Source organism: Ursus maritimus, unplaced genomic scaffold, assembly GCF_017311325.1.
Source record: "Ursus maritimus isolate PB19 unplaced genomic scaffold, ASM1731132v1 scaffold_35, whole genome shotgun sequence".
Lineage (NCBI taxonomy): Eukaryota > Metazoa > Chordata > Mammalia > Carnivora > Ursidae > Ursus > Ursus maritimus.
This window is the reverse complement of record NW_024426119.1, coordinates 16,749,265-16,776,529: the sequence shown is the minus strand read 5'-3', so window position 1 is coordinate 16,776,529 and position 27,265 is coordinate 16,749,265. Positions and strand designations below refer to the sequence as shown.

Here is a 27,265-nt window from a genome sequence, read left to right as displayed (position 1 = left end):
CTTTCTCCTTCTGCTCCTGTTGGCTTCAGCCCTGCAGCTGTGGAAGTGGGGGACAAGGGGAAAGGGGACACTTCCCTGCACGGAAATTTGGTCTAGCCTGGGGGTGCAAAGAGGCACTAATGGGAATGGTCATCAGATTGAGAGTTCTTGGTCTAAGAATTTTTATTTAAAATTTTTAAATGGCGTGATTTCTACAACTTCGGGTTAACCCTTTCCGTACATACAGAACTACGGTAGCAAAATGGGAAAGTTGAAGGCTCAGCTTTCACAGTAACAGGATTTCTGGGAAGTGAAAAGTCTAGAACCATGAACTCAATTAGGACCTGTTGGCTTCTAGGTTGAGCCTTTGGTTTATCTTGGAGGGGTCCCCATAACTCCCCTGTAGGCAATGCCCCGGAGAACCTGCTTGTTTATCTTCTCTCTTCAAAAATCCTGTTCAACCTGTTGGGCATGTGTGTGCTGACAGCGAGCTGGTTTTAACCATTTGTAAAGCTGTCTGGCCTATCGGTGACAGAGTAACCGGGCATCCAACCCCTGCTTTTCTCCTGCCCCTACCCCCCAGTGTTTTCCTGGTGGCACAGAACTCAAGATCCTGGCATTGTTTGGGTGGAGTCCCGGCGGCCAGCCGGCGGCTCCTTGAAGGACCAGCCGCAGTGCGGGAGGGTGTTGGGTTCTATAAACAAGAACAGCTACACGCCGGTTACAAGATCAGCTTAGACAGCGGCCCTCAGGGTGAGGGAAGCGGCGTCTTAGAAATATAACGTGAGGCTCCTTTTATCTCCTGGAAACTGAGAGGACCCAGGGACACTGGGGACATTTTTGTAAGAACTTTTTAAGGAGTGGTATAAAACAAGAATAAAGGCAAAAGCATAATTCAAAGTCTATAGCCTGGGGCTCCTGGGTGGCTCATCGGTTAAGCATCTGCCTTCAGCTCAGGTCATGATCCTGGGGTCCCGGGATTGAGCCTGACATTGGGCTCTCTGCTGTGCAGGCAGCCTGCTTCTCCCTCTGCCACTCACCCCGCTCATGCTCTCTCTCTCTCTCTCAAATAAATAAATAAAACCTTAAAAAAATTAAAAAATAAAATAAAAGCCTGTAGCCTAAGGCTGTTTTAGAGAAGCCTCTGAAACTGCTTCGTGATGTAATTGCATATTCCTTCCCCCCCGACCCCCTTGAATCAGGGTGAGTGTGTGGACATAGCCGAACCCCCCAGTTGCCGGGTGTGGATCTTGCTTTTTCTTTCTCCGGCTGGCTGAAGCTGCTGCTCTACTTGGAAGAACCTAGAAGCAGGTAGGAGAGATCAGAGACAGGGGTTCGGAGTTAGATAGGACTCCTGGTCGTGTGACTGGGCTGCCTGACCTTAAAATGCAGCTGTCATCGACCGAGCTCTTACGGTGAGCCCAGAGCATTGCTCTGTGCTTGGCGTAATATCCCGCTTCGTGGTTAAAACAACGGGAAAACCGAGGCTTAGAGATGAGCAAGGGGGCTGGGTCAGGTCAGCTGATGCCAAGGCCGGAACCCTTTTTCATTTGTTTTTATTAAGGTATCATTCACCATCATCACATAAAATTCACCATTTTCACTGTTTTAGAATGTACAGTTCATGGTGTTTATGTATTTATAAGGTTGGGCCTCTGTCACTACTTTCCAAGTCCAGAGCATGTCCATCACCCCCAAATAAAGCAAGCTTCTTCCATCATCCAAATTCCCCCCTTCCCCGGTCCCGTGGCAACCACTAGTCTACTCTCTTTCTCTGTGGATTTGCCTGTTCTGGACATTTCATATCAGTGGGATCATACCATATGTCAAAGCCTGAGCCCTTGAGTGTGTAGCATTTGGGGAAAAGCACCTGACCGATGTAGGGGCAGAGTATTTTTATCATAGTGTTTTTATCCCCATCTTGGATATCTCTCTAGGTTTGTTGTGTGGCTTAAATGAGAACCTATGTCGAATGCATACTGTGAGTAAATGTGAGTTATTTTATTAGCATAACTTTTGTCTGGGACCTGTGTCTGAGTAACAGGCCACTCTGAGAGCGTATCTTGCAGGTTTCTTAACTATGTAAAGGGAATTATATTGACTTACTTCACAAGGATATTGTGAAGAAAACCAAGGATATTTTTAACCTCTGTAATCACAGAGTTACGTAGAGAAAACTGGGTAATTGAATCTGTTGAAAAGGGAGTATCTTTCAGGTGGTTTGGTAAGCAGGCAAACTACCAGCAGGGCAGGAAGAAAAACAGGATGTAAGCAACATCTTCTTTAAGCATAATACATTTAAACTCGGTGAGTTAAGGCAATTTAGTGACCCTTTTGTTCTGCTTGGTGGCCAGAAGTTGCCCATCTTTGGATACGGGTCCTCATTTCCAGAAACCAGCGTGGGGACACCGGTAAAAAGGATCTGAGATGAGCTGACAGCATTTGAAAAAATGAAATTTTTAAGCATGATGTTAAAAGAGTAAAACCTCTGGAATTCTTTAATTCCACGATTGCCTGATATTGCCCCAGTTTCTTCAAGTTCTTTCTAGAATCCCAGACTGTGAGAGCTGGCAGGGACACTGGAATGAGACCGGTTCATGGCCAGAGGAGCCAGCTGCAGGCCGACAAAGTTAAAGGACTGGCCTGAAGTCCTCACAGTGAATTATTAGCCGAGTCTGGTCCAGAATCCACAGCTTCTAACCACTGTGCTTGGTGGTGGAATCGACTCTTCCCTGAAGATATCTGGGGTTTGGGTAACGAGCACCGTCTACTTCTTTGCTAATCCCTTTGCCACATCGATTCCCGTCTCACTCGTGTGCTGCTCTCTTGCCAAAACACAAACCAACAAAGCTGACCGAGAAGTTGTATAACCGATTCCGATCTGAACTGCTAATATGTTGGGAAGGAATGCTGTTGGCATTTGGGAGATGTAGGGAGAGAATTTTTGGAAATTCTGATGTAGCTTTTAGAGTAAGGGGTTTAAGAGATGATGTTTCTCAATGGCCCAACCCCACTCTGACCAAAAATGGTAAGCAGGCAGAGTCAGAAAGGAAGAAGGGAAACCCCATCACTTTACATGAGTGCAGGGATCTCAGCTTTTTCAAGCTTCTGTATCTCTTATCTTTTTTTGTTTTAATTTTCTGACCTATTCAGAGCTAATGTTCCCTATTGCACTTCTTTAATGGTGTGAACAGAGCTCAGGGGGATCAAAGGTTTGCATAGGTTCCAGCGTGGGCTGGCTGCAAAGCCTGTGGTCACGTCCGAGCCACCTGACCCCCCACACTGGACACTGGAGTCAGACTAGGAAGCATAAAGCACTTGAACAGTTGGGTCTAAGCTGTGAGCCTGCTCGGGAAGGTCCTGAGGTCACAACAGCCTCTCCTCTGTCTTGACCTCACCACTCAGGGTGAGACCCGCAGGCCAGCATGTTTGCCATCCCCTGGGAGCTTGTTAGAAATGCAGAGTCCCAGGCTTCCTGGGTCAGGGTGAGCATTTAACGAGACCCCCCAGGTGAGTCGTGGGCTCAGTCAAGTGTGAGAAGTCCTGTCTTGGAGGCTTTATGCCAGTGAAATTCATAATGAGAGAAAGAGCTGAAGTGAGCAGTTTATGACGACAATGTATGCAGTTTCTATTCCTAAGTAGTTTACTGTTGCTGGTTCAGGGGGAAGCCAAGGACATCATACAGGGGACCTGGTTCTCTACACAGAGTGAGAAGGGGACTCGCTAATTGTGACCCAGGTCCTCCTTGTGGAGGTGAAAGTGGCCGTCCACAGCTGTGCTGGGGAAAAGGCAGGAACCTCGCAGCAGATGGCCTGCCCCAGGGGCCACTCTGGGTAGCCGTCAGCTGAGATCCTGCAGCCTCCACACACAGGAGTGTGGGGGCGGCCAGTGACGTGGAACCGACCCACCAACATTCCAGTGCCTGGACTCCCGGCCTCCACGCCTCAGCTGTTTTCACTCATTCAGCAAAACAGGGAGACAGAAAGGAAACAAAAGTTGCCTGTGGCGGAGGCCTTGTTAATTAGTAAAGCCCGACATGGCCCCGTGTTGGGTCTGCTCTAGCCGAGCCAGGAGCGAACCGTCCGAGGTGTCTGTGCTCCTGCAAGGAAAGTGCATCAGCACCTTTGGATCAGAAAAAACCAGGCAGGTGTGGTTTTCTTTCTGCCGCTGTTTGGGAATTTTGTGCTCGTCATGGATAAAAGCTTCCTCTGGCTCCAGGGGACAGTGTGAGCATTTCTAAATGTGGGCATTAACTCATGACAATGGACCAACTTACAAGCGAGTCATTATTTGCAAGGAATGGTGGTACCTGGCAAAGACTGGAATTTTGCTTTTTGTGTGTGTGTGTGTGATACAATTGTATATCCTCTCCTCCCCTCTTAAATAGTAATTGGAGCATATGGTTAAAAGTCAACTATTTTGGAAGGAGTGGAAATTCAGCACATTGAAACATGCTGTTTGTCTATTTTGGAAAATTTTCCTTAGTTGCCATCGGTTTAGCAGACCATCCTTGATTGGGAAATGAGGCTAAATTTTTAATGAATTAGCCAACCAAGAAACCTGATCTGCCCTTGGAATGAGAGAGAGGTCATCTAATTTGTGCAGTGCAGTTGTCCTGGAAAGACCATTAGAAGATCTCAGGTCTCTCTTTGGAGAAGTGTAGGCTTGACATTCAGCGGCCCAAAATGTGCAGGTGGCAGTCTGAAGCCAAGTTTGAGGATTTAGAACCACAGTAAGTGAACTGTGCCAGGGCCTGCCCTTGGGAAACATATGCGGGATCCTTTGGCTTGGGAATCCTGTCAATGGTGAGGACTCTTGCCGAGATATTGACAACAGGGTGCCAGGGAGGTAACTTCATCCACCTTTTCCAAGTGAGGGAAGTAAGGCTCTGTGAGGCCGAAAGACGCTTTCCTGCGAAAGACGCTAGAAACAGGCACAGCCTGGATTTGAGTCTGATCTGGCCGACTGACCGGAGAGTTCTCTGCTCCTTCCTGAGAATTCTGCTCTTGAGATGATTTACGTCTGCATTACGCGGGTTGAGATAGGCGTGCACGTCCTGGGTACTGGGTAGCTGAGGAAGAGAGCGCTTGGCACAGCTGCCCTCTTCCAGAACACCAAGGGCACCGTATCTAAGCATAAAAAGAGACATGGAGTAGAATGAAAAATATCATGGCGTCGAATGCAGAATGTGTATGTGCAATTTTGTTGGAAAAACCCAAACCTTGAAAGGCAGTTCTCCGCAGCCCCTGGGATGTCTCTCATCAGCCCACGCTGGACTTCTCTGCATTCGGGTTGCTGGGTGGAAATTTTGGAGACACGCTCACATAAGTGCAAGCACTGGGCCATCTGGGCCTTTTCCACTCTCCCAGCTATATGTGGTGAAAAGGAATTTCTTCGCTATGTAAACCCACGTGGGAGAGCTCGTTGGCGCTGTGCTGTTTGTACAGCTGCTCCTGGGGCTCGGGCTCTGCTGTCTTTCATGGCCCAGGAGAATCTGTGAATGTGCTGGGAAAGGGTTCCTAGAGGCTGGAGGAGGTGAGAGCTGGGCTGGGGAGGTGGTTGTCCTCCAAGTGCCTGTGGGCACTGATAGTCTCTTGAAGAAAACGTATATTTATTTTTTTAAAAAATGTAATACCTCTTGAATTTCCATAGTTCAAGAGTTACAAGAAGGTTTGCAATGGGATACATCCCTCTCCTCCTTTCCATGACCCTGCTTCCCTTCCTCACAGCCAGCCAGTGTGGCCGCTTCTCGTGTAGCCGGGTGATGACCTATTTATCTCCCACTGCCTTCCTTTATACAGACCTCCCTTCTGTGTGTGCCATTCTCTCCCTTGCGTTTTCTTCACTTTCTTGTTCCTTTATTTTTTCAGCCGCACAGCTTGTCACGGAACTGACGTAACTTGTTTAACAAACGCCCCCTCAGTTATAATGCTCAGTTCATCATCTTGTTTACACGGCGTTTTGCACACATGTACGATGAGTGCGAGTAGAGAAGGTGTGGGGTCACAGGCGATGTATATTAGAATTGCCCCCCAGGACCTCATACCAGTTTCCAGCTCCACCATGTCCCCTCCCTCAGCAGTGGCGGGTTGGGGGGGAGGGAGCCTGTGACCTTACGCCACCCACCACCTCTGACCGTAGCCGCCTGAAAGGTGAAGAAATGATCTCAGTGCCATTTTAAGGGATGGTCCGGTCTGGACAAACAACAGAACATAGCACATCTACTACTTTTGCCCTTGTGGCAATGACTGCAAGGTGCTTCCAACCTTTTGGAGTGGCAGAGGAATTAGAGTTGGTTTTTGCTGACACTGTGTGACCGCCGGCAGGAACGAGTAGTAGTTAAAATACGAAGAAGTAAATCCATACAATTCTTTTAAAAGTAGATAGGACATTGGTGATGTGATACAGTAAATGAATCTTTAGAGCCCGTGCCCTCCTTAGTTTTACTGACGCTGTAACAGCCTCTGCAGTCTTGTTATGACAGGCAGGACTGAAGATCAAAGGATCACAGAAGCGCAGTTCCAGCAACTCGAGCGAGGTCAGCAGTACGGTCTCCAGTGACCTCCGAGTCGGTCTTTACCAGCTCTGGTCCCAGTAGAGTTCTGCTGCCCTTCACCACATTCCTGAGATACAAGCGTAAGCATTTGGAAAAGATGATGCTTAGGTCAAGGTTCAGAGTTGGAAGGGGGGCTTTGGGAGGTCCTCGAGACCAGTTTTGTTTTCTTCGCCGGGAAGTCACGTAGGACTTTCCTTGAACAAAGGGATGTGCTGGGATTCAGGTATGGTTACAGGAAAAGGAAGTTTGTCCTATGGCCTTAATATAAAACAGGGGCGTGTGTGTGTGCGTGCAGGGATGGGGAGGGGTTCTGCAAAGATGTGCCAACAAAGGGTTAAGGTAAATATGTTTATAAACATAATGTGGTCTACCACCCTATGAAGACGCAGAGGAAAAACCTCGTATGGCTTTACAGATGGTCACAACAGGACTCAGCGTCTCCCCCCGTGCGAGCTCCCCAGAGTCGCACCCCGCCTGTGTTACTGAAAGCGAGCGCTGGAGCAGAGCCCGGCCAGCCCTAAGCCCAGGCAGTCACTTGCCTGGCCAATCTGCCCGCCATGTAAACCCTCAGGACTCAGGACGTGCCTCCACAGCTTGCAAACGGAGAGTGTACCAGGTCCTCGACCGCGACACACCGTATGACGTCCTTTATCTAGCGTGCCAGGGGGCCAGTTGGGCCGAATTCAGGTTAAACCAGGTCTGGTTTTCAGTGGCCCTGTTCTTCCTGAGATTTCTGGGTGACCAGAAGAGAGTGACCCACGTGTGTGCTCTTCACTTCACCAGACCATGTCGGTGGATTTCTCTAGTCTGCTCTTCCTCTCCCTGGCGCCTTGGCCGACCTCAGACCACTGAGGTCAGTGCCTCGCCTCTCCCCTCCGCCCCAACTCTGCGTCCCGGTTTCCTTTGTCTTCTGTTGGCTGTGCTGAGACATAATTTGTGCAACATAGAGTTCACCTGTTTAAAGTGCACAATCCCTTTGGGGCGCCTGGGTGGCACAGCGGTTAAGCGTCTGCCTTCGGCTCAGGGCGTGATCCCGGCGTTATGGGATCGAGCCCCACATCAGGCTCCTCCGCTATGAGCCTGCTTCTTCCTCTCCCACTCCCCCTGCTTGTGTTCCCTCTCTCGCTGGCTGTCTCTATCTCTGTCAAATAAATAAATAAAATCTTAAAAAAAAAAAAATAAAGTGCACAATCCCGTGTTTTTAGTGTGATCCTAGAGTTGCGTGGCCATCACCCCTGTCAGTTTTAGACTGTTTTCATCCCCCTCAGCCCCACGCGACCCCTGAGCTACTTTCTGTCTCTATAGGTTTGCCTAGTCTGGACATTTCATGTAAATGGCAACATGTGGGCTTTCGTGACTGGCTTCTTTCACTTAGCATGACGTTTTCAGGATTCATCCATGTCATAACACGGGTCAGGACCTCGTTCCGTTTTAGAGCCAAATAACCCATTGCGTGGATATACCACGTTTTGTTTGCCCAGTCAACCATCGATGGATAGTTGGGCTGTTTCCACTCCTTGACTATCAGGAGTAATGCTGCTGTGATGTTTTGTGCAAGCTTTTGTGTGGCCATATGTTTTCATTTCCCTTAGATATACACTGAAGAGTGGAATGGCTGGGTCACGTAAGTCTGTTTAACGTTGTGAGGAACTGCCAAACTGTTTTCCAAAGTGAGGGCACCATCTGGCATTCGTACCAGCAGTGTGTAAGGGTTCCAAGATCTCTACAGCTTCCTCAACCATGGCTATTATCTTCCTGATTATAGCCTCCTAGTGAGCCCAAACTGGTTTTGATTTGCATTTCGTTACGGTTTTGATTTGCAGTTCCCTGATAACCAATGATGTTGAGCACCTTTTCATGTGCTTGTAGGACTTTTGTAGACCTTCTTTGGAAAGGGATCTGCTCAGATCCTTTGGTCCCCCCCCTCCTTTTTTTTCTGAGAGAGAGCAAGAGCACATGAGAATGGTGGCAGCAGAGAGAGAGACTCTTAAGTAGGCTCCATGCCCAGCACAGAGCCCCACACAGGGCTTGATTTCATGACCTGAGTCAAAATCAAGAGTCTGACGATTAACTGACTGAGCCACCCAGGCACCCCTCTTTGCCCATTTTCTAATTGGGTTTTCTTATTATTATTGAAGAATTTTTTGTATATTCTAGATATGGGTCCTTTATCAGATATAGGATTTATAACCATTTTCTCTCATTCTGTAGATTGTCTTTTCATTTTTTGATGGTATCATTGGCAGCCCCAAAGTGTTTAACTTTGATGAAGTCTAGTTTACCTATTTTCATTATTGCTGCTTATGGATTTGGGATTGCATCTAAGACTTTGCCTAACCCAAGGTCACAAATATTTACTCCTATGTTTTCTTTTAAGAATTTTATTTTATTTTATTTATTTAGATTTTATTTATTTATTTGACAGAGAGAGGCAGCGAGAAAGGGAACAGAATCAGGGGGAGTGGGAGAGGAAGAAGCAGGCTCCCAGCGGAGGAGCCTAATGTGGGGCTCGATCCCAGAACGCTGGGATCACGCCCTGAGCCGAAGGCAGACGCTTAACGACTGCGCCACCCAGGCGCCCCAAGAATTTTATAGTTTTAAATCTTACATTTAGGTCTGTGATCCATTTTGAGTTAGTTTTTAATGTATGGTATAAGGAAAGGGGCTGATTTCATCTTTTTGCCTATGAATACTCAGTTGTCCCAGCACCTTTTGTTGAAGACTCTTCTTTGCCCATCAAATTTTCTTGGTGCCCTTGTTGAAAATCAATCAACTGTAAATTTTGGGTTTGTTTGGGGGCTCTCAGTTCTATCCCATTGAATTGTATGCTATCCTCACGCCAGTGCCACACTATCGTATGACTATAGCTTTGTGGTCTCATTTTTTAATGGGAAAGTTAGGGCAGAAATGGGCCGTTCTAGACTTTTCTTTTTCGTTCCCTGGTCTGACCAGTTATTGGATTCTTTGGATCCTTCCTCAGGCTTTCAAACACAGTTTATTTCTCCCTTTTTTAAAAAATTTAATTTATTTATTTGATAGACAGCAAGAGAGGGAACACAAGCAGGGGGAGTGGCAGGCAGAGGGAGAGGGAGAAGCAGGCTCCCCGCTGAGCAGGGAGTCCGATGTGGGGCTCGATCCCAGAACCCCGATCCCAGGATCCCGGGATCAGGACCCGAGCCGAAGGCAGACACTTAATGACTGAGCCACCCAGGCACCCCAACCACACTTTATTTCTCCTTGTCCATCTTGCTGATTTTGGTAGGAGAGGATACCCAAGTGGTCCTGAGGAGTCCTAGTGGTTGGGCACTTTAGTTTTCTTCTTAGCGATGCCAGCTATCCACGTTCTGACCCAGTAGCTTGGCTGTGATGGGTGTTCCCAGATGTATAGAATTAAACATTTGGGTTTGGAAAAGCTACTCTGGTTTCTGAAACTCTCTCATTGGTTAAGTTCAGGATAATACAGCTTATTGTACTGTTAAAAGATTTAAAGATCTTTCTGTAAGGCTATGCAAGCGAATAAGCAATTACAGCTGATAGTTCTCCTGGGGGCCGTGACATACCTTTCGAAGCCAGAGCCGGCCCACCCTGGGCCTTCCCCTCCTTGCTGGCATCTGCAGGCTGCTCTGTGAGCATCCGATTGCTGACATGGGCATCTTTGTAGTAGTGGAGAAATGGAAGGCGAGAGATCTTCTGGGAGAAGTGGAATTCTGGACAAGGCCACTTATCATCACTTCATGTTGCTGAGCCAAAAAAAAAAAAAAAGAGCCCATGCGACATCTGGAATTAACAATAACCACAGTGTAATTGTCGCCATGCCTTTCTGTTAGGAATTCTGTGCAGCACCGAGCTCATTCTCTGAAGATGGTGCCCAAGCTTATACTAGGAGCTCTGTCATAGTTTAAGTGAATTTTAATTTCCATTTTGTATTGGACATTAAAAAAATCTGTAAACAGAAACTGTCCTTCATCCAAAACTTCCATTAAGGGGCCCCGCACGGAGCAAGGGGTCAGGGATGTGAACTCGGCAGAAGGCAGCGCTTACAAGAACAGGTTTTGGGGTCCATCTGCCCAAATGCACTTCCTCCTAAGTGACCTTGGACAAGTTCCTTATCTACCCATGTCTCCGTTTCTTTGTCTTTTAAACAGTGGTAAGGATAGTACCCACCTCCCAGAGTCCTTAAAAGCTTGAAATCTCATGTCAAAGACTTAATAGAGGCAAGGGGTGACAACAATTTTCTGTAAAGAGCCAGGGAGTGAATATTCTAGGCTTTGCAGCGCCGGGGGCCTTCCCTTGCAGGCATCTGCCCCTCCCCACGCCGCTGTTGTAGTGTGGGAGCTGCCCCAAGACAGTGTGCTCACTAGCGCACGTGGCGATACTCCAGTAACACTCTATTTTTAATAACAGGTGGCTGGACTTGGCCTCCGGGCCATAGCATGTCGATCCCTGGCTTCGCACGGTACCTGGCACGTCGCAGGTTTTTAATAAATGCTCGAAACTGGGGACGGCCCCTTGACAGCGGCTCCCATGTGCACCCGCTCCGTGTTTTTCACAGAATGTCGAGGTCCTGGCCAGTCGGAGCAACACGTCAGAGCAGAGCCAGCTGGGGGCTGAACTGCGTGTGAAGGCTCTGCAGGAGGAGAAGGAGAAGCTGCGGGAGAGCATCGAAGAGCTGGAGCAGAGCGTCGCTCGGCTGCAGAGGCAGATTGCTGACATGAAAGGCGATGAGGCCAAAGCAAAGGAAATGCTCAAAAAGTGCGAGGTAAGGCTCGCTGGGCCCCCGGCCCAGTTCTGGCAGCTGTGGATCTTTCTTTTTTCCTGTGGTTGTGGAAGCGGAAGGGGATTTGCTCTCATAATTTAGTAGGCGAGGTGGAGGCAATGGTGACCGTATCCTCTCAGCAAGCCCTTTCTGTTGTTCCTCTGATGGCATCCAGGGGAGATGAGCTTGTAAGGAAGGTGGGAACGGGGCCGATGAAGTCAGGGTGGGAAACACAGGTGTCCCGGCTCACCCAGACGTCAGGCACCCTCAACTTTTTCACCCTGGGCAGAGGCTTCTAAATGCCTGAAGAGGCCATCTTAATACCACCATCAGACCCATTCTCACGCATGGCAATTTTTTTCTTCTTTAACACATAGTCAACGGATTTTGAAGCCACACCTGTTTTAACCTATTCTCTGATTTGCCAGATCCCTAGAAGCTTGTTAGCAAGAGACATGCACATGGGGAGCAGTGAGAGCTTGCAGTGACAGTAGAAGAGGGGACGAAAGCAATGTAAAGGGAGATGTGTTCCAACAGGGGTTCCCCAAATGCTCATTTATCAAAATCACCTGGAAGCCTTTCCCAAAACTCCGTGTGCCTGAGTCCACTCCATACCTGCTCTTTCCGAAGCTGCAGAGGTGGGGCTGGATAGGTATTTTCAGTCCTGCCGGGTGACTCACATGCTCACATGGCTAAACAGGGAACCGCAGACAGGCACACATGTCTAAGAGCTTACCTGTCGTGTGCCACCTCGGGCCCATCGTTGGCTGTGTCCTTGGATGTCTCCCGCGTTCCTTTCATGCCACCGAGCCTGCTCTCTCGGCACAACACGCATCTGTGTGCCCTCTGACCCCGTGTGTCATTGTAGAGAGAAAGCCGGCAATTAGAAGAGGCCCTTGTGCAGGCAAGAAAGGGAGAAAGAGAAGCCACATCAGTGAGAAGGAGCCTGGAGAGTGAGCTGGAAGACGTGCAGGTAAACACAGAGCTGTTGTCTTTATTCCTCAGAAAAGAAGTCTGAGAAGCCAAAATGGAGAGACGTGGACAGATCGCCACTGGTCCTCTCCTTCCAGGGAGTTCCTCCCATAGGGCTTCAGACCCTCCATGTAGACCAGTGGTTCTTAACTGGGGGACATCTGGCGATGCGTGGTGACGTTTTTGGTTGTCTCAGCGGGGGACATGCTCCTGGCCTGTAGCGGGCAGAGGCCAGGGTTGCTGCTGGCCATGCTGCAAAGCACAGGCTAGCCCCTGCCGTGATCGATGAATTATCCGGCCCAAGTGGCCGTGGTGCCGAGGCGGAGAAATCCTGGTGCAGACATTAAAGAGCTTGACAGCTCTCCAAAGATAAAATATGAATTGTGTGAGAAGGCTGGCAGGATCGGTCCCCAAGGCAGTGCGCAGTCCGTGCTCTGGCGGAAGCCAATTTCCTTCCTCCTCTGGGCAAATACCCTCCGCAGAGAGCAGTCCTTCAGGACGGCCATTAAAAGCAGGAGGAAGTTGGGGCTTTTTTTGAAATTAGATAGCTATCTGTATTCGAAATCAGTAGATTCTTAGAAAATTAGGTTTTCCCATTTGAAGGTTAGAAAGATTGTAGGAAGTACCTTCTTAAAAAAAAAAAAAAAAGTCTGCGCCGAAGTTCTAAAATGAGCTTGCACAGCGACCTCAGTGGAATCCAGGTGTGTCCTTCCTTCTCCCGCTCTGGGTTTTAAAGAACCTGCACCAGCCGTTCCTCGGGCCGTTTCTGACGAGGCTTTGGCCGGTGAATTCGAGCAGTTGTCGCAGAGGAGATTGTGAACGTTTTCCAGGAGGTGGGGAAGGGGCATTTGAGAAGTGTTAGGGGCCGACAAAGCAGTCAGGGGTCGGATTTGTAAATCTGCCTCATGCTTAATTGCAGCTTTCCTTCCAGCGGACAGCTTCCCCTCCTGGGGGCAGAGAGGAGCCTGCCTGTGCTAGGACTCGCTCAGGTCAGCCAGGGCTCAGGGGCGGTCGCCCCCAGAGCCGCGCTCAGGGCCTTCTCTCCAGCTTTGGACAAAGACCTTGTTTTTGCAGACAGTAAAGCCCTCTTCGCCTGAGTTCAGTGTCTGACTGTCCTCACTTAGGACTTCTTTCCCTCTGTCTCCCCTCCTTCCCCCCCCCCCTCCTTGTTACAAGCTCTGGTCTGGTTAGTCTGGTGTGGACGGCAGGCTCACCGTGCTGCCGTGGAAGCTTCTCGTGCTGACCACGCCCGGCCGCCGAGGCGCAGGGCTGACTGTGAGAGCTAGCTGGGGACGGGAAGAGAGGGAAAGCATTTCTGCTCTACAGGGACAGAAGTCTGCACCTTCGCGTCCCGTCCATACTGAGTGCTGGGCGCAGCTATTACAGGCTGTGGGTCTTAATCATCTTTAGGTCCAACCAGAACGTTTCACACAGAAGGAAGTAGTTTACCCCCTGTGGCTCTGCAGCTCAGGGTTCCTTCCGCAGAGAGAACAGGCGGTGGCCTCGAGGCCTAAAGATCTTAATGTAATCCCCACCCACCCCCACCTCCGGATTGCTAGCCTCGCCTTGGAAATTACCCCCGTCTGGTTACTGTTGTTGAGGCCTGTTTGCCCTGTGGTGCCGGGCTGGTGCAAAGGCCTGGTGCGGCCTGTGGCCCTGCGAACCTCGGCAGCGCTCTCAGACAGACACTGAAGAAGGCCCAGCAACCTCACGGTGGTGCTCTCAGGTAGCGGGTCTCAGCAGGACCATGCACAGTGCACCATGGCTCTCAAATGCTGGGTGTCTCTCAGATCGGGAACCGGGGAGCCAGTTCGATAACTTCCTGCATGCCTCTCTTCCCAAGGCTGGCAATCGAAAGCGAGCTTAACCCTCCGAGGAGGAGGAAAAGAGTAACTTGTTCTTGTGTTTTTCCCCCCTCAAGGGATTTTATATTTCAAAGTCTTTGTGACTTTAGTAATCTATGGCATCTTCATGCATGATAAATGTATTTCTTCACACAGTAGCCGAAGGCCACGTGAACTTAGGTCTGATTTATTAGGACTCAGTCAGAAAGTGGCAGCGGGTTATAAAGATGCCATTGTTGGTTTGCTCGACCCCTGCGGCTCCGGTTAGGATCGTGCTGCTGTGTGGATCGGCTGGAACAGCCTTCAGGCGGAGATGTGTAGGGTTCCCTTGAGAAATGGCTTCTGCAGATGGGGGAAGTGAAGAAACCCTTTCTGGAGAAGCCACCGTTCTCTCCTCCGGGGAGGGACAACGTGTAAGTTCTGTAAGCCTTCACCTCCCACCCTGTGTTCCGTGTCTCGAAACGACAGAGGCAGAGAGCCCCAGAGCTTCCCCGTGGCAGCCCCCGTTACTGTGGCAGTGCTGCCTGGGACCGACGTGGTCTTGTGTCTCCGCAGAGGCTGTGTGAGGAGAGCACAAACTCGTTCATAAGCTGCTCTCACATGACATAACGTGGGTATCTGGAAAACACTCGAGAGAAGTGTTCTCAAGAGTTCAGATTTGTAAATGCTTCATTGCAACTTTCGTTTCAGCGGACAGCTTCCCCTGCTCGGGGGCAGAGAGGAGCCTGCCTGTGCTAGGACTCACTCAGGTCAGCTAGGCTCAAGGGCGGTCGCCCCCAGCTTCCATCTGATCAAGCGTCTCATTCCTGCAAGCCCGTGGGTGCGCCTGCCACTTGGTTATCGTTAATAGGCACTAACAGGGCCTCAGTCATACAGTGAAAGGCTCCGTGTCTTGACAGGCAGTGGTCTTCAAGCGCAAGGGTACTCACTATACATTCCGTAACTGTGCTTTGCATTCTCCGGACTGATCATGTTTTCCCCGATTTCTGCCCCAGTATTTTGGTCAGTGGGCTTCTATGGCTGGTCTTGGAAATAGAATCACTGTAGCAACAGCATTTCCCTCTTGACTCCCAGCTGCAAAATGGGGAGTTTGCTGCTTTTCATGTGAATTTGGAACGTGTTTCTAGGCAGTGGTATTGGAATACGTTTCCGGAGGAACCGAGAAGGCAGAACATTGCTCTAAACAGCATCTCTAAACTCTATGTTAGAATTTTCTGGGTAACTTTTAAATCTAAATTTGTGGGCCCCAGGCTAAGGAAAATTGTGATTCCATCACAAGGGGCTAGAATCTGCATTTAAAGTAAGGAATACCCCATCCTTACTTGGTCTGTAGTGTATGAAGTGTTTAGAAACACTTTTGGGGATAGGTATTAATTTCCAGCCACTGAGTTTTTATCACATGCCTCATCGTGAATCTGGGCTATGAGACATACCCAGATGGAAAATCTGTTCCTTGCCTTGACAGATCTTACTGCCTTGCAATAGAGGTAAGCTACAAGAAACATTTTTTAAATAATTTAGCAACACTGTTCTTCCAGGCAAACCTGTGAGTGTCGGGGTGGGGTGTGCGGGGTTTCGGCGGGGCCCCAGGCCCAGAGTGGATGAGTCTGGTGTCTCCAGTGGCACGGGAGCCCAGGGCCAGGCAGGGAGCCCTGCCTGAACCAAGGGGGGAACAGACATGCACACACCATATGGAGGTTGACTGGAGCCAAGGCTGGCTTGTCTGCTGGCCTGGAGCCTCTGGGATTGGGATCCAGGAGGAAGGAAAGAGAGGCTGGGGGTTCTGTAGGGGCATGAGCTGGATCCTACAGGAAGCCATTCTTGTCCCTCTGTATTTGCTGTTTTTCGGGAATTTACATTTTGAGATACGATATTGAGAGTGTTCTCCTGCACGTGAAACCAGACCTCACTTGCCTTCCGCGCTGCATGCTCCCCTTTGTCCCCAACACCACTAAACCAACCACAAACACAAATCCCGGGAGGTGACCCTGTTTCTGGTATGTGCCCAGCTAGACTGTGGTGGGACACACTCCTGCTAATTGCCTCCACACTGAACTTCTGATTACCTTCCTTTTACTACCTTCTTTTCTTTTGTTGACCTTGGTTTCCCACAGCAATTAACTTCAGCAGCCCAGCTGTGTTGGCGGGTTCTGTGAGTGCCGTCGGCCTGGGAGAGTGGAGGGGCCAGAAGGCCTCCATGGGTGGCTTTTTGGCCCTAGGTCACAGGATTGGCCAGCAGCGTGGCTGGCTACGCTTTGCAAACCAGGAGTGCCCGAAGTGACTTGGGAGTGTTTTCAAGATGCCTGAGTTGGTACATGTGACAGCAGCTTGTAGACTCCTAAGCACTGGACAGATAGAAACCATTGTCCTTATAACAGCGTCTGCGGGGACACAAGACAAAAGTCCTAAGCAGTTCCTGTAGCAATTCACATTCAGCCCTCAGTAGCTGAGACCATTTCTAGATGATCCAGCCCACGTCTGGGTCACGCTGCCCCTTTCTGAGCTCTGCCCCTTCTTGGTATCTTTATGCCAGTGGCCACAGCACTCAGCCATTTAAAGAAGCCACCATAATCTTTCTAAGATACTTTAGGATTTTGTTTTAGAATTGCATGTTTTCACATAAAGAACGTCAGGCTATGTGACTGGGTGAGGTGAGAGCTTCAGGGGAACCCAGGGAAAATAGCACGCTCAAGATAGTTTCATTTTATGGTAAGTACTAGGGTTTGGTGCTGAATTACTAAATAACACTCATTTGCACTTTTCTAACTAGCGTCTTTTCCATTTCACACCTTCTACTCATCAAGTTTATCCACCTGTGGATTGCCAAATTCCTTTTTTTCTATGTATGAGTCCAACCCACAGTTCTGTTGATTACAACTCCTCCCCAGGTGGACTTTTGACCTATGGGTCAATGTTCTCTTTCCTCATAGATTCATTTTTAGCTATTTTAACTGTAAGAAGCATCTGCAGAGCAGAGGACATTCTGGAACACGAGGTGTAATGCTTTATAGCACAGGCTGTAAATTGCCACATCGGTTCAGGTTTGTCTGATGTCTATCTTTACCTCGATTTTCAAGCATGAACATGAAAATTTCATGTTTTCAGACCCTGCCCTTAATCACTGCCCAGAGCCGCCTTGGCCATTTTCTGCATTTCTGTAATAAATCCTTTGCCCCTTCATTCTCATGTGTGTTTTTGGCTGAGTCAGCTTTGCATTTGGGTCCCTGAATTTCAGAACCAACAATGTGCTTGTGTCTCGTGATGGCTGGTTTTGATCCTTTTCCTTATCACTGACGTGGCAGGTCAGATTGCTCTGTGGTGTGGCTGCAGCATTCCCTCTGCCCCCCGTTCCTGCGGCTGACCTGGTAAGAGGGTGACCGCACTGTCCCTTCCCTGCCGTCTGCAGAGAAATCTGAGTCGGGCCACCCAGGAGCAGAAGCAGTTGTCTGAGAAGCTCAAAGATGAGACAGAGCAGAAGGAGCAGTTAAGGAGACTGAAGAACGAGATGGAGAATGAGCGATGGCACCTGGACAAGACCATCGAGAAACTGCAGAAGGAGGTGAGGGACGGGGGAGCAAAAGGTGTGGGCGGGACACCTGGACGGGGGCCCAGCACCCTCTGAGGGCCTGATGAGAGCTGAGGAAGCCTGCACTTATGTCTAAGCATGCATGTGTCAGAGTCCCAGATCCCCTGAAGCAGCTCTTTGGACTTGCTGAGAATCCCAGTTAAAGGGAAACTGGTCTAGAAAACGCCAGTACCCTCTGGATTCTGGGCCCAGCTCCTTTCCACAATCTCCCGAGGAAACCTGGCACGTAAGGGCAGACTTAACAAATGTCACCTGAATCAGAACCTCTGCATTCATGGGTAGCGTCTGCATTTGCACCCGTCTTTCTTGTCCAGGAACGGGAAAGGCGGTTTCAAAGTCCACTAGTTGCTACTTCTCTTCTCTGCTCATCTTTGCCCTGAAACACCCAGAAGGGGAGAGGCACAAGGCTGACGGGCTCCCACATCCTAGGAGCCCACTGGGGCACCTGCCATCTTCTGCTATGTACTACGTACCAGTCACTGTACGAGCTATTTTGTAACTGGAATTCTAGCGCTTACGTATTAATTCTGACAACACCCCTCTGTAAGGTAGATAGGATGAGTCCAGTACCTCCGAAGAGGACCGCACAGACGCCCAGTGAGGCTTAAGTGCATGGCCCAGTTACGTAGCTGGTAAGTGGCAAAGCAAGGGCGTGACCAGGTCTATGTATCTAGCCGCCAAGGGGTGCTTGCTCGCTCCTCCTTGCTGCTTCCAAGTTCGAGGTGACTAAGCCTGGGCGGCCCATGACCAGGTGCTTCGCAAAGCCTTTGGGGAGGTTATGGAAGAAAGAGGAGGGGACGTGCTCTGTGTTTTGATGGGACCCAAACCTAGCTCTCGGGCCCTAGCTGGAACGTCACAGGGTGGGCTCACGTCCGTGTCACTCCTTGCAGATGGCTGACATTGTCGAGGTGTCCCGCATATCGACCCTGGAGCTCCAGAACCAGCTGGATGAGTACAAGGAGAAAAATCGCAGGGAGCTTGCAGAAATGCAGAGGCAGTTGAAGGAGAAAACCCTAGAGGCGGAAAAGTCACGTCTGACTACCATGAAACTGCAGGATGAGGTAATGCCTGGCCGGTCGGTTCCTGGTTTAGCCCTACCCCCACCCCCCACGCCTGTGCAAAGTATCCTGTGAGACTGCTTCGCAGCTCTTCTAGGAGAGACTCAGGGTACGGTGTGCGTCAGAAGACAGCATTTGGGCTTGATTCTTCCGTGTTAACCTTAGGATGGTCCCATGGCTCAAATGGCGTTCTAAGACGCAAAGTCCCAGGGCCTCTGGGGTGAAATTGATACAACTTCAAAGCGACCATTTTCTCGGTTAATCCAAGAGTTTCTGCCTAAAATGTTTTGCTGCCATTTAGGGAGCACCACTGGTATACCCAGCTGTGTCCTAATGATTCGTGCGTGTTAGTGTTTTACTTTGACCCTAGAACGTGGATTATAGTAAACAATTGCTTTTTGACATTCATTTATAAAATGTTGACTTTTATTAGAACAGGTGTGGTGGACTCAAGCTTCAGAACAATGACAATGGAGACAAAAAGAAATCTTCAGGAATTTATGAGTACTGAAATTATTAAAACATATTTTTAGTTTTATATTTAGGAATAGTAGAGCAAAGTAACTCAAACGCTAGCTCCCTTCAGTCTTGACTTGTAAAGAGCTGAGAAAAATAAAGGCATGTTTTTGATTATTTTAATGGAAAGCTGAAGGCTCTAAAACACAAGTACAGTGTATGCTGATTTCTCGTTTTGCCTCTTGCCGGCTGGATGACCTTGATCAACTTACCCCAATTTTCTGAGCATCTGTTTTTATCTCTTTAAAATACACCAAATAATGATGATTTAATAATGAAACGAGATAACGCATGAGGCTAGAGAGCCGAGGGTTTGTATATCCTGGACACCAATATTAAGGTTTTTTTTTAGAGTCCAAGGCCTGGTTTTCTTCATAAGCAGTGCCAAGAGCGTCAGGATTCCACAGGAAAACAAGTTTTTCTTTAAAAAACAAACTTAATATCTTTGATGATCAAAGAAATGTCGCCCATGAGTCAGTGCTGGAACTGTGTGAAAGAACAATGGGTATTTATTACAGACTTATAGAACATTTCTGAAAGGATCCTGATAACAGGTCCCCTCTGCTGCAGGAACAGAAGATGCAGGGTCCCAATAACTGAAATTAGCATAGTGACATCACAGTTCTCTCTGGCATTAAAAGAAAGTCATTTGCATTTCTACGGCAAATGGGAGGGGAGATTCGGGTATTTGCCAGACCGCCAACAAACACATGGTGTGCTGCTTTGATTTCAGAAAAATCTCAGTGTCACGATGACTCCCGCAAAGTGCTTCCTGTTGCTTTCTGTGTAATGGTTATTATTTGCTAGAATCTTTGGATCGGAAGGAACTTCAGAGATCCTCTAGTTCGATGAGGAAACTGAGACCCAGAGAGATTAGTTAAGGCCAGAAGGAGACCAGGATCATTTATAAAAGGGCAGTCATTCAAAAAAAAATCCCTTACGATGAAAACAAAGATGGCCCTTCCTAGGATTTTTCTCAGTGGTGCAGCCCTGTGAGACAGAGTTTCCATCTGAATGGCAGAAACAGACACCTCATGATTCTGGAAGGAAAGTGCTGGCAGATACCGCCCTGCGTCAAGCTATGGAAGTCAGTGGAGTTGTTGAAAACAAAAGTGAATTGACAAGCCAGGGTCACCCTGGGTCCTTGAAAAACTCAAGCTCACCTCTGTTCACGGCTCCCAACCCCGTGTTTTGGTTGAGCTGAGAGAAAGCTGTCCATTAACATAGAAGGGGCAGGGGTCTATCCTCAGGGGCAAAGCACGGCCTTCTTTGCTTTAAAAGAAGTAAACATTTGATGTGTTTTGCCTTCAGTGTGGAGCCAGGGAGATTCTGAGGAAGGTTATATCCAGAGAATGAAGACTCGGGGGTCGCTGTTGCTTTATTGTGTGAACCCCGCTTTGCGAAGGGCAGTTCTGAGTCCTTAAAGGGAGCACTAGTGTGGATCGTAGCGCTTGTGATCCCAGACACCATCCGTGTTGTCTGGGGCACGGCCTCATTGAGTCCTGTTTTTGACAGAGCCCTTGCAAGATGTTAGGAGGGTCTCAGTTACCACCACACCAGACGAAGGTCTTTATCTGGAGAAGTCTTCTTCAAGGCTGTGCTGTTCTCATAGAAAGGTCAGGGGTTCCTGTCAGCCTCCATGAGAGGAACCCATTTCCTAAAGTCTTCCCACCGGGCTCCTGAAACTAGCCTAACCGCACAAGACTATCTTTGAGGCTTCCCCAACTTCTCTGTGAAAATAACCCCAAAGGATGCTATTCTCGAATGGAGTTCGCCACTCACTGTCACATACTCTCTGAAGGAGCTAAACCCCTGGTGTTGTTAGTTATTCCCACGGCTGTGCCTTCACTCGATATCCTGTACCAGCTCCAAGAGGGAAGGAAGTTGGAAACAAAACAGATAGTCTTGGTCTTCACTGAATCAATCCACACACATGTTTGAGGAACACCTACGGTGTCCTGAGGTGGCTGGTCCCCTCTGGGAGATTCCAGAGAAGCAGAGAACAGGGACAACAACCCCTTGTGTATCCTCTTTGTTGCACTTTCTTCAAAGCTGTTAGTTCAGTGCCACCTGGTGGATGAAAAAAACACTGTAAATTATGACAACTGCTGGACGATTTTGTTCTAGAGAGCAGACGGTTTCACCTAATATGCATGTTTATATTATTAGATTTTGTGCTTCCGGGTTGTTCTGGGGTCATTAATTTCATTTTTATTTCCCCCTCATTTTGACCCTCCATGGAGATGATGCTGGTGCAGGTGGGTAATAAATTGCACCGTGGGAAGCACTTTACCTCGTTTGGTGGCTTTCGAGTGTGTTTGGCCATGACCCGTATAGTAGGAACTACATATCCCATCACAACCCAGTAATATATACGTCATACAAATGTAGGAGTGTCTAGTCCAAAGGTTTCACAAAACAACATCTGCTCGTACTCTGATATTTTCTGTTCTATTAAATTTCAAAATGCTGGCCGACATCTACTGAATTGAATTTATAACCCATTGGGTTGCTACCTGTAGCTACGAAGCTGCTTCTTTTTATAGGAGAGGAAACGGAGGCCCAGAAGGAGCTGGAACTGGCTCAGGGTCTTCTGGTCTGCAGTATGTGGGCATCCCCGTGATCATCTTTGGGGTCAGCCTCTGCGCTGTCTGTCCAGATGGTCTCCTGAGGCACCCAGGTAACCGCCCGCTCCTCCCTCTAGATGCGCCTGATGGAGGAGGAGTTACGAGACTACCAGAGAGCTCAGGATGAAGCGCTTACAAAAAGGCAGCTTCTGGAGCAGACGCTGAAGGACCTGGAGTACGAGCTGGAGGCCAAGAGTCACCTCAAAGATGACCGAAGCCGACTCGTCAAGCAGATGGAGGTCTGTAGGCCGTGCGAGTGTGAGCTGGGGCCCGTGCAGGACGAGCACGGGACACAGAAGTGACCTTTCTTAGGTGTGCACACCTAAGCCTTTGGGATGCCTTCAGTTTTTTTTCTCTGGAACAGCCAGATATTAGTAAGGCATTTCTTGATTTGAGGAAGAAGCTGGTAGTTTGTAGACTCTTAGGACAAAAGGAATGATGGAAACGGTTTAGCACAGTGCCCTCATTGTCTTGACGAGGAAGCAAAACAGATCCCCACAGAGGCCAGGTGATTTTACATATGGGCACGTAGACAGTGCATTTTCTGTTGGTTGCTTTGGGACATGCTCCTTCTGCAGAGGAGACGAGATGGCTGCAAATCTAGAGAGGGGCTGAGCTGTGCCTTGGACCCACACCACCTAACTCCTGGGGACACCCAGGCCTCATTTGTCACACGACACGCTCCATTCCTGTCTCCTGACTCTGGCCCTTTTTTTCCTGATAGATGATCCAGATTTGCCAAAGCTCACAGCAAACTGTGGCTCAATTTATTTTTGGATACACCATATATCCATAGTCTAAGACAGTATGTCAGAACGTGCTTGCTGGGGTCACCAGCTGGGGGTGACCTGTTCCCAGGATGAAAACACAGCATGGTAGAAAAATGTAAATCAGGTAATACAATCGAAACATGCACAAGCTACTGAGCAGAACAGGAGGAATCTTAACATCAGTCCACCTGAGCTTATAAAAAAGAATAATCCTCAAGAACAAAACCAGCCCTAAATCAGAACACCCCCCAAACACACACACACCCCCATCCCAGTGGAATTTGGAGAGGGAGAGAATCAGCCCTAGACCTATGGGAGAAGTTAAAATTGTCAAGGTTTTGAAAAAAGACAGTGCTCGAGGACAGGGAGAGATGGTTTGAATTTAAAATCAATGGAATTTCTGATTCAGTTTTGCAAATAAATAAAAATAACTTTTAAAACCTCCAGGGGACTTAGTAGCAATTGCCATCTAGGGAGGGATGTTTCAACATTAAAGATTTTATTAGATGGGCCCCTTTAGAATAACCTGGTTGCAGTTTTATTGTTCTTTTGTAGGACTGCTGTGTATTTTGCTATTGTCCTGCTTCTGACCTCATTAGAGGGGGTCATTTTAAGGCAAGCTAAGGTCAACCCAGTTAACTAGGAAGTGATTTTTCAAGGACCAAACAATCTGGTTCAAAGCGAGCTAAAGCCGTGTCAGGCAGCGGCGTGAGAACCTTTGGTATACTGACCCCTGACCTGGGCCCCTGAATGCTCCCGGTGGGTTCTGAATAGTACAGATTTTAGACAGGAAGAGAGAGAGCCCTGTGAGGAGGTGCTTTTCGCTAAACATTGGGTTGTCATCTTCTAGAACATTCTAGAACATTTCCTTTTGCCAGCTCAAAGTCTGGAAGCAGTGACATGGCTGGGCTTCACTTGCCCCTGAGCACTCTTTTAGGTATTTCTCCATTAATGACTGAATGAATAGCTCTCAAGGCCCTACCACTGAGCAGCTCGCTGGACGAGTGTTTCCTCCGCTCAGAGGCAGCCGGCCGGACTATCCTGCTGTGACGAATATCTTGCCTGTTCCTTCACTAGCACTTAACAAATTAATTCTCAGGACTCGAGAGCTCTCTCAACAACAGGCATTTTCTGTAAACTCAGGAACTCAGGTGGCTGTTTTATGGAAACGCAGCACTTGTGGACCCTCGGTGATTTCTGCCAAGAGCGGAACTGGCCTCGGAGACCTCAGGGACCACTGAACATAGGAGGGTCGGTGCAGAACCGGGCGCTCGGTTCCAAGTTGGTCTTTGAGCCTCTCAGCTCACGGGAGAGAGCTTTTGGGGTTCCCTGTAGATTTCGTTCACCAGCGGGGAAGGCATTCACAGACATGTACTTGTTCACATGAGGAAGTCCGTAGCTTGTCAGCCCACTCTGACAATTTCAGGGACAGTGTTTACCTACAGATGCTGCAGACTCAGGTTTCAAATCTCATGATGCCTTTTGGTTTTTAGCAAGTGTGGTGCTGAGTTAACCCAGATTTCTGACACACTGGCTAGTGACAGGAGAAACTTGTGCACAGACCTCACAAGCCCCTATTTCTAGGTAGGGTGGTTGGTGTTAGAAGCCTCTTTTTTCATACACACAGCTACTTTGACATGCTTTTCTCCGAGCACTCAATGGTGTCAAATGAGGAGCCAGCAAGGAAGACAGAAATGACAATTCTTCTGTAATGACTGGGCCACCACTGTCTCTGTGTTCCTCGGATGCAGATTTGGGACTGACTGCATAATGCATGAAGTGTATGAGGTGCCCTAGAAAAACAGGTGGGGGCAATAGTACGTCGTGGCCTTTACTCCTGCAAGGCTCTTGGAAACTCTGAGCAGGAGGGAGGGAAAGCGTTGTCCAAAGCTTGGAGTTTTTAGAGAAATGTGTCTTGGAGGATATCTGAGCTCCCACATTGTCTTTTAACAGGTAACTTAGGGACCTTAGGCTTAGGTAGGTCTTTGTAAAGTTACTGATTCATAAGGGGGAAAAAGATATGAAGGAAACAGGCTAAAATATCCTTAGGGCTTATGTTAGGGTTTAGGGTCATATTTTTTCTCCTTTCACGTATTTTTAAAATGCGCAATTACATCTTACATTATGAAAGCAACACAACACGGTTTTTCAGGCAATATGAGAAGGACATGCATCATTTCCCCAAACTCTAGTGATACTCAGCTCTGACCTGCCTTCGAGGTTTGCCTTCCCCAGAGCCGTCCTTGCACTCCACTTGGGTCAGTGCGAGTTCAACAGGGCTGTGTTTGTGTCTTCCTTCTTTCTTAGGACAAGGTGTCTCAGCTGGAGATGGAACTGGAAGAAGAAAGAAATAACTCGGATTTGCTGTCTGAGAGGATCACTCGGAGCAGGGAACAGGTATTGTCTGTAGTTGAATGATGAATGGATCATCCTTCATGGAAAAGGAAATGTGAGAGGTGAAACCCAAGGATTCGGCTAAAGGACGGAAGAAAAGTTCTTGCATTATAGAAATGATGGAGGGCTGGGTAGTGCTCACCATACTAAGCCACGAAGAGGGAGGTGTAATATGTAACATAAAGCATGCAAAGTGCTAGTTTCCAGAGTGGTTATGGGTAACAGTCCATCAGCCGTAATAGGCAAAGCGCTTTTAGAGCAGAGTCCTAAGAATCCTGAGTCCAACAAGCAACTGTGTGAAATTGGGTAGCTGGTACTGTGGTAGTGCCACGGAAAGTGGCGGGCATGGTGCAGACTTTTCCTTTAAGAACTTTACAAGCCAAAGAGCAATACAGACACCTATGAGGCATTGACGGTGCAGTACAGCCTCTTCCAAGTGAATGTTTCCTGCAGTTTTCAAAGTGAGGAATTCCACTTACCCTTGATCTGTACGGCAACACTGGGAGGCAGCCAAGGGCAGTGCTGGTTGTCCTCACACTGTAGATAATAGAACTGATTTCCCAAATGACACTCATGTAATCCGAAGGTTTTGGAATGTTGCTTCCATTTTTTAATTAAAAAAAAGTTGAGAGCGGCTGAGTTCTGTCCTGGGGATAGGGAGTCCGGTCACTGGAAAGCAGTGGTCCCTTTAACTGGCTGCCTCGCCCAAACCAGTTGACAGATCACATGTGGAAACATTATGGGACAGGATTCAGAATACGCAGTGGCAGTTTTGAAAAGAACCTATATTCACTGATCTCAGCCTTTCATTTCCATGATACCTGTAGATACCTGTAGAAAGCTCTGAAGGGATGTACTTTCAATGACAACTTAGTTGCACGCGGGGCTTCTGAAAAATGGTACCAGAGAAACCATACATAGACTTTAGAAAGCGCTTCACCTCTTGATTTGCTTTGGGCACTTTCTTAAATAAACAATGCAAACAAAACCTAAAAGCCTTGGATGATGCTGAGTACAAACGAGGAAATTTTATCTGCATAAAGGATTAAAATTAAAAATCTGAAATGCAAGTTAATTTGGGCAAAATCTTCTTTATCCAAACAAGCTCTTTCCTTTGGTTAGTCTTCCACTTTGGCGCGTGCGCCCCCTTTCCCCCACCTCAGGACAACCAAGCACTGGCGATTCTGTAATGCTTGGGGACAATGCCATTCCAAGATGGTAGCCTCTCTTCAAAGTTGAAGGGGAATCACTGGCTTCTTTTCCATCAGCCATTGTTTCCCTACTGACAGGTTCTTTCCAAACAAGTAAGACAGTCATGCTGTTTTGCTTCTGAGAGTGCAGAAATTCCAATCCGGGGCTCCCTCCTCTCTTCCCTGAGCTCAGGTTCAGTTCCTTCTGCATGTTCCAGTGCTGTGCTCGTAGCGTCCCGCTCAAGGCAGGGGCAGCCCAGCCAGCCGGAGCTGCAGAAGCTTAGGGAAAGACGTCCATGAAACCGTCAAGTCCGGATGGATTGCCCAACCTTGACACTTGAGCCCTTGTACATTGGTACTAAAGTCTGCATTTTGTTAGGTTCTTTCCTTGGTATAAAAGCTGCTTGGTGATGCGTTTCTGCCCGTGTGGCCGAGCCCCTACAGTGCCATGGGGGATTTCAGGATCTGCTAAGCATTCGTGATAACAGAAGTAGCCGTGAATTTGTTTTGCTAATGCTGCTCGGGACTTAGGCAGGGAGGAACGGGGGCGAAGTGTATCATCCTGTCGATAACCAGGCAGGCAGAACAGACTCCCCGGCCCCATGTTTTACACCAAAACCAAAACACAGACACACCGAAACAGAAAGTAGTTGCCTCCCGTGGCTCAGCTGATGGCCCAACCTGAAGAAAACTGATCACTCGATCCCTCCTTTCACCTGAGCACATGAGGCCTAGAACTGCTCTCCGAGATATGGCCGAGGTTGAAGATACTTTGAGCCAGAACTTGAAGTAAGCCCAGGGAGGAGGTTAAGGGAGTGAACTTGGTCTATTGGAAAGAGCATGGATTTTCGAGTCCCAGGCCTGACACCTGAGCCAGGCCCATGGAGTTCCAGGAAGGTCCCAGGCTCTCTGAGCACAGTCTCTAATGTCTGGGAAAGTACGACTCTTTTCAAATTCCAGCACTGACCTGCTCTGACAAGTGTCTGAGTCCCCCTTAGGGACTTAGCCTGTTTGCCC

General features: G+C 48.5%; 1 protein-coding gene across 1 annotated transcript in view; it reads left to right on the top strand.

The window, feature by feature from the left end:
* Window positions 1-27,265, top strand: part of CGNL1 (cingulin like 1) — a 96,552-nt gene that overhangs the window by 53,999 nt on the left and 15,288 nt on the right. Inside the window, exons 8-13 of the mRNA XM_008706068.2 lie at window positions 11,088-11,294; window positions 12,160-12,264; window positions 17,514-17,666; window positions 18,584-18,754; window positions 21,972-22,133; window positions 24,972-25,061. Coding sequence (XP_008704290.2) covers window positions 11,088-11,294; window positions 12,160-12,264; window positions 17,514-17,666; window positions 18,584-18,754; window positions 21,972-22,133; window positions 24,972-25,061 — 888 coding nt within the window. The remainder of the gene's footprint in view (window positions 1-11,087; window positions 11,295-12,159; window positions 12,265-17,513; window positions 17,667-18,583; window positions 18,755-21,971; window positions 22,134-24,971; window positions 25,062-27,265) is intronic.